This window comes from Diabrotica virgifera, chromosome 2, assembly GCF_917563875.1.
Source record: "Diabrotica virgifera virgifera chromosome 2, PGI_DIABVI_V3a".
Classification (NCBI taxonomy): domain Eukaryota; kingdom Metazoa; phylum Arthropoda; class Insecta; order Coleoptera; family Chrysomelidae; genus Diabrotica; species Diabrotica virgifera.
This window is the reverse complement of record NC_065444.1, coordinates 208,346,616-208,354,159: the sequence shown is the minus strand read 5'-3', so window position 1 is coordinate 208,354,159 and position 7,544 is coordinate 208,346,616. Positions and strand designations below refer to the sequence as shown.

General features: G+C 33.3%; 1 protein-coding gene across 1 annotated transcript; it reads left to right on the top strand.

Annotated features, from left to right (window-relative positions):
- Window positions 1-6,059: 6,059 nt before the first annotated feature.
- Window positions 6,060-7,544, top strand: LOC126880909 (homeobox protein 4-like). The gene is made up of 2 exons (XM_050644984.1): window positions 6,060-6,607; window positions 7,115-7,544. Exons 1-2 carry the CDS (start codon window positions 6,060-6,062, stop codon window positions 7,542-7,544), a joined length of 978 nt encoding a protein of 325 aa, XP_050500941.1.

Here is a 7,544-nt window from a genome sequence, read left to right as displayed (position 1 = left end):
ATATTTTAGTTTTAAATATATCTTTTTAATTTACATGTATGCACGTTTAGTAATCAGAATTTTAACTATTCTCCTCATCTAAATTCCATTTAATTTACCCTTGCCATCTACTATTTTTGGATACTATTTGGCAAAGGTACAATTAACTTCTTGATTGTTGATATGTGTGCTTTTATCTTATAGTTTTTGGATATGAATCACCTTTCTCCCTTCGGGAGCCACCTGCCTTCATCACCGATGATGGACACGTTAAGGCCAAGACAGTAGGATGCATCCAGACAGCAACAACCACCATCTGTAGCAACACTCAACATCTTTCGCTGCACTGACCTAGGGCCACAACATCTGCCCAGGTCAAGAGAAGTCCACATCAGTACCATTCGACGTCAAGAAGTTACCATCAGCTACCAAAAGCCATAAGTATAATCCAGAATTGTTAGTTTTTGGCAAGAATTGTAATATATTTGTTAATGCAATTTACTAAGTCATATTTTTATTATATCTTTATTGAACAATAAACATGATTAGTTAAAAATACTGTTTTGTTTGCTTTCATTCCAAACTCTTTCATAGTTCATTTTTAAGATTAGGACAAGACGAACACACACCTGAGTGACTGAGCTAAGCTAAGGGTGGAACGATGGCTATCTTGGATAGTTGAGGTAATATTTTCGAATATTGTTTCGATTAGCTGGGGTAGTCCATCGTTCGCTTTTTTCATTTCAAAATAAAACTGAAGCGTTTGTTCCTGCGAAATAAAGAACTCATACTCATGAAAGTGCTTTTCAATATTTAAACAACTTCAAATAAACAGATCTATTCGTTTCTTCTTAAATTATTAGAAAATAAATTAAGTTTGAATCAAGTATTCTTCAGGATGGGTAAAGAAAGAAAACAAACAAAATTCACTATAACGAAAATTCAAGGCGTAGAATACTTTCTCATGGAACAATTCTAAACGACGCAGGTCTTTAGTCTATTTAAGAATAGTATTATATACAGGGTGAAATGAAAAATGATATTTTTTTTGCAAAAGATGGAAATTAAAAAAAATTGAAGTGTTTTCGTATCGTTACAAGGTTATGGGCGAAAAGATAAGTAAAAACGGGTTTTTCGATTTTTTCTTTGTTTCCTCTCATAAATTAAAAATTCTGCCCCTACCATTCCAAAACACATTATCATAACCTAAAAATTATTGAAAATTATTATTTTTTCAACCTAAAAGTTTTCAAAATGCAAAAAGTCGTTTTTTTTAATTATTTTTACTTGACGCAATCAAATTCTTTGATTAACATGTGAAAAGAAAATATTGATTAAGTTTTAAGTATATATTATTTAAGAACATTTATTTGTATAATTTATACATATAATGATCAACTTACAGAGTAATACTAAGTATATAGGGTGATTCATTAAGAATGTCCAATCTTTGAGATGTAGATTCTAGACCTCAAAATATTAAGATTTAACCCAAATCATTTAAATAAAATGTGGCTCGTTACTGAGCTACAGGGTGTTTTATTTAAAAATTTAATAACTATTTTTACCCAGGGCTTTAAAACTACTTGACATATCCTTGTCATACTTGGCAGAAAATATAGGTACTCTACATCCTACTAAACTATGATAAATAAATTGTTCTGGCTACTACCAGAAGGGTACGACAGGGGAAAGTGAATGGTGGACCCTTCCCAAATTCTACGCCACTGGCGAAATTGCAATTTTAGCACAATATTTCGATTTTCCAATACTTTCTATGTAAGTAAGATACTCTTCATTCGTAACGTTAAAGTCATTAGTTTTCGAGATATTTGAAGTTGAAAATGAAACGGCATAGCTATTTTGATTAATGTATTGTGCTCCTTCATTTTTAACTTTAAATATCTCGAAAACTAATGATTTTATCGGTACGGATGAAGAGTATATTATTTGCATAGAAAGTATTGGAGAAACGAAAAATTGCAATCAAATAGTAATTCCGCCAGTGGCGTAGAATGTGGGAAGGGTCAACCATTCACTTTCCCCTGTCGTACACCTCTGGTACTAGGCAGAAAGTTTTATTTAACATATTTTAGTAGGTTGTACAGTATCTACACTTTAAGAAGTACTTTAAGAAGTGTAGGTACTGCACACTTTACTAATTTATGTTAAATAAACGTTTCTGGCTATTACCAGAGGCGTACAGGGGAAAATGAATGGTTGAACCTTCCCAAATTCTACACCACTGATGGAATTGCCATTTCGACATAATCTTTAGATTCTCCAATACTTTCTATGCAAATAATATACTTTTCACTCGTATCGATAAAATCATTAGTTTTCGAGATTTTTGAAGTTAAAAATGAAGGGGCACAATACATTAATCAAATTAACTGTAAAGTTTCATTTTTTCAACTTCAAATGTCTCGAAAACTAATGACCTTAACGTTACGAATGAAGAGTATATTATTTACATATAAAGTATTGGAAAATCGAAATATTGTGCTAAAATAGCAATTTCGCCAGTGGCGTAGAATTTGGGAAGGGTAAACCATGCATTGTCCCCTTTCGTACGCCTCTGGTAGTAGCCATAAACGTTTGTTTATGATAATTTAGTAGGGTGTACGGCAACTACACTTTCTGCACAGTATGACAAGTATATGTCAAATAGTTTTAAAGTACTGGGTAAAAATGGTTATTAAATTTTTAAATAGAATACCCTGTAACTAAGTAACGAGGCACATTTTATATAAGTGATTTGGGTTCAATTTTAATATTTTGAGGTCTAGAATCTACAACTCAGAGATTGGACATTCTTAATGAATCACCCTGTATATTAGGTATCAATTTAATATTTTGTTGCTAATATAGTCGTATTTTTAATAGATTCAAACAGATAAATCTAATGACAGAGCGCGCGCCTACATTTAATTGATAATTTAAATAATGATCAACTTACATTAATATTATTTTCAAACAATTATGTATTATCAATTTGATAATTTATTACAACAAATATAGTCGTATTCTTAATAGATTCAAACAAACAAATCTAATGATAGTACCGTTAGGCAACAAGTCTTCCGAGACACACATATGCAATCAATATCGCAATCAAATCGCCACCAAAAATTATGTATTACCCAAAGGGCGCCACATACGCCCTTCAGCGCTCATTTAATAGATTCAATTTTTTTGCTACCCACTCTACATACTTTTTAAATCAAAAATTTTATTACTAAGTACATTCATTTCGCTAAACTCAACCGTTTTTGAGATAAACGCATTTTAAATCTGCGAGGCACCATAATTTTTTGCATATCATTGTAGTTACACCCGAAAAATAACCATAAAAATTTACAAAAATGTATCGCAAATCTCTTCAAATTGAATTTGCGATGCAATGACATAAATGTGAGAACTGGCACAATGATTATTGTTTCAAGTTTATTTTTCGGGTCTAACTACAATAATGATATTATAATGCCAAAAATTATGTTGTATCGCAGATTTAAAATGCGTTTATCTCGAAAACTGCTGAGTTTAGCGACATGAATGTAGTATACCTTTTTTGAGTAAAAATATTAAGAGAATAAAAGTTTTGATTCAAGTAAAAGTACGTAGAGTGGGAGACAAAGAAAATTGAACGTATTAAATCACCGCTGAACGACGTATGTGGCGCCCTCTGGATAATACATCATTTTTGGTGGCAATTTAGATTTTTCATCCCAAAAAATCCCCGCTTAGCAAATATCGTGTTGTTATCCCGTGCCTGTCAGGAAATATTCAAGAATAAATAAAATAAAAGTTTAACTTTGTCACCCCGTATTTCGGTTATAATCAACTTTCGTACTAAGGTAAGTTGGCTTTAATCGACCTATTTTAAGCTCAGGAATCTAATGTTAAGCTGTGGCCCATTCTTTACCAAACATCCTGTATAATGTGTCTCATTTAAGATGAAGACACCCCTATATTTCGGTTATAAAAATATATACAGGTTTGAAATTTGGCACAGTCATACAGTTTGATGGTTCACATTTTTTAAGATAGTCAACTGAAATTTAAATTTGAAACGCTGCCTACTGCGAATCCACAAACAGGGTGAATTTTCGATATGCGATTCGATTTGCTTCGGGTTAGAGATATCGAAAAAAGTTATTTGGAAAAGGTGTTCCAAATGTGAGAGGTGAATAAAATATGAACCGACTTTCCTAATAACTTTTATTGAATTGTAATTACAACAGTTAAATAATACCTACCTCATTTTTCTATATAAGTACATTCCTTCCTTCTGTATGCATTTTTCTCAGCGGCGGGGGAGTTTCTGCATTTTATTTTCATAGAGAGAATGAGGGAGGGTATCTAACCAATTACTCACGAATTGCTCCACTTAATTAGCATCATCAAAATGCGCTCCGTCTAGTGCATCTTTTAATGGACGGAACATGTGGTAATCACATGGCAAAAGATCAGAACTGTATGCAGAATGTTCAACGAAAGTCCAATGCATTTCCGCTATTTTTTCTTGTGTTAGGGCAGCTTTATGTGGTCGGGTGTTGTCATGCAAGAGCAACACATCTCGTTTAGGACATCGCCGTCTTTTGGACCTATAGGCAGCGCGAACACGGCCCAAAAGATAAAGACTACACTAATGAGCGGCATTAATGGTTCGTCTCTCATGAAGAGTCGCATTTCTAATTCCGAAAGAGTCGCTAAAACTTTACCTGTAGACAAACGAGTTTTCGCCTCTATCGGACATTTTTTGGACATCGTTGATGACTTTTGTTTTGCACGCCATCTCGTCCTTCGCGAACTTGTCTATGCCAAAATTCCATTTGTGTACTGGACAGTGTTGTTTCCCAATATTGATTTTTAATCTTCGCCAAACTTCAGCAGCACCAACATTTTCTTTTGCAAGGAATTTGATAACAATACGTTGTGCAACCGAACATGGTACTACTCTCTCTCTCTCTCTCTCTCTCTCTCTCTCTCTCTCTCTCTCTCTCTCTCTCTCTCTCTCTCTCTCTCTCTCTCTCTCTCTCTCTCTCTCTCTCTCTCTCATCGCAACAGTAACTGACTGCACGTCATTAGAGAGCAGACGGTAGCGCTGTCACACTGTCACGCATTAGAGACTATAACCTTCCACCACAGGACTAATTTAGACATATTCACCAGTTCATGCTAAGCTGGAACGGAAAGGTCAGTTCATATTTGATATACGTATTATGTATAACAACCCCATATTCAAAGTGAAAACCCATCTTTTAAATTGCTCTTTAAAAATATTAGTTTTCGACGTTTTTTTCTACAGTTTTATAGTAGTAATCATAGAAATCGGACGTACCTTCGGTACAACGATAATTGAGACTACAGATAACCCCATTGTCTTAATTTAATTTGAATTTTTTACGACTGCAATATCGTTTGCTGAAGCGCCTACAACTCAATGAACTGTCAATACGGATGGAATGGCCATGTCCCATTCAAATAGTGAAGCAAGATTGACACCAACATGCAAGAGAGAGGTCCTAGAGAGAGACAGACAAGGTGGTGGAGAATTTGACAGGCCGTGTAATTTGAGTTGCCTATATAAATGGACCCGATTGAATCAGTATTTACAGTTCGTTGAATATTTTCACTTGGCTAAGGCCTAATGCTGATTGGCAGTACATATTTCAAAATTTAACCACTTTTTTGTATTTAGGGGATAAATAGAGTACACAGTGCCATACTTGGTGTTTAGATACTTTTCAGAATTGTTATTTGTATTTATCAAAACAAATACCTACTTTCCTAAAGTATTTGGGAGTTAAATAATTTTAAAACTATTTAAATACTAAATTAGTGACTGTTTTATACAAAGTGAAGAAGTCCTTGATTATGTTTTTATGTTACTTTTATATTTAGACTTTTATATTTCCCCGATTTAAGTTGATATAGGCAACTCAAATTACACGGCCTGTCAAAGTTTCCACCACCTTGTCTGTCTCTCTCTAGGACCTCTCTCTTGTATCGTGGCTGCATTAGTTGTCTTTGTGCCTATTCCATCCGTATTGACAGTTCATTGCTACAACTGCAATATGAGTGTCAATAGCGGAGGTAAGCCTCCTGATCCTCCGCCCAGAAAACCTATTATATTCGATAGTCAAAATGATGCCGAACAAATGGAACTTTCTGTAAGTACTCCCATTCCAATAAATTTGACAACCAAAAACAACAACCAGTATCCAAATGATCCAAATACAACGAATATGAATGTTAATAATGAAACAAAACAGAACTTAAAAGAGGTAAGGCAAGCATTTTTATTTAACAGTAATGATCGAGGTCCATATCACGTTTACATTGAAAACAGTTCTACGGATTTTAAAGGTAAAATAAATTCTTTAAAAATTGGTGAAATTATTTTGTCTAACTTTCCTGAAGCAGACAATATGATGTCCAGTATAGATGCCATCGGCCGTAATAGAATTAGAGTCAAATGCAAAGACTATAAAACTGAAAATAATCTTGTTAAAAACAAATCTCTGGAAATTTTTAGATCAAATAATTTGGATCTGTATATTCCAAAATTTATTTTACACAGACAAGGAGTTATTAGAGACATAGACATAGATTTCTCTGAAGAGTATATAAAAAATAAAATAAAACAGTATGATAGTCATTGTATATTTGAAATTGCAAACGTTAAAAGAATTACGCGTAAATTAGAGAAAATTGTTAATGAGGAAAAAATTGTCGAATATGTCCCTACTAAATCTTGTATTGTGACCTTTAAATCGCAAACGTTACCTAAATATGTAGTCATAAATAAGGTTATTAAAGAAATTGAAGTGTATAAACAGAAAGTTCTGTTATGTTTCAACTGTCTTAGGTACAGCCACCTAGGCAGTCAGTGTAGGAGTCAGCCAAGATGCAATAGATGCCAAGAACCTCATAATTCTAAAAATTGTACAAAAGTTGAGTTCACACAAGTATGTTTCAGCTGTAAGGGGAATCACTTGACTACGAATTTAAGCGCGTGTCCAGAATTCACACGACAAAAGTTAATAAAAGAGACGATGGGTTTAACAAACGTTAATTTTTACGATGCAAATAAAAATATACCAAAGAATTTATATGCTAGTATTCTTAGGTCAAATATAACAAACAATGATACAAATTTTTCACAAAATTCACAACCTTCTACTTCTACCCAAGGAAATAACTTTGCTAAATTTATATTTAATCCTCACACCAACACCAGTAGACCAAATAAAAGGCAGAAGCCAAATAGTCCAGACCCAACTGATATAGCCAGAAAAGAAATAATATCTGTAGTTTCCCCTCCAAAACATTCTGAGGGAATAGTTAAAAGTCAATTCTATCAACAAAACTTAAACGTTGCAGATTCACAGTCAGAAGACTTAGATTCTTCTGTAATAAATGTCATTTTAGAATCAGTTCTTACAATTGTTAATTCAATTAAACAAAATAATAATTTTAATATTTCTAAATCTGATGTAATTCAGTTAATTAGTAACCATTCTAACCAAAATCTAACATCAAATCGCAGGCCTAACTAA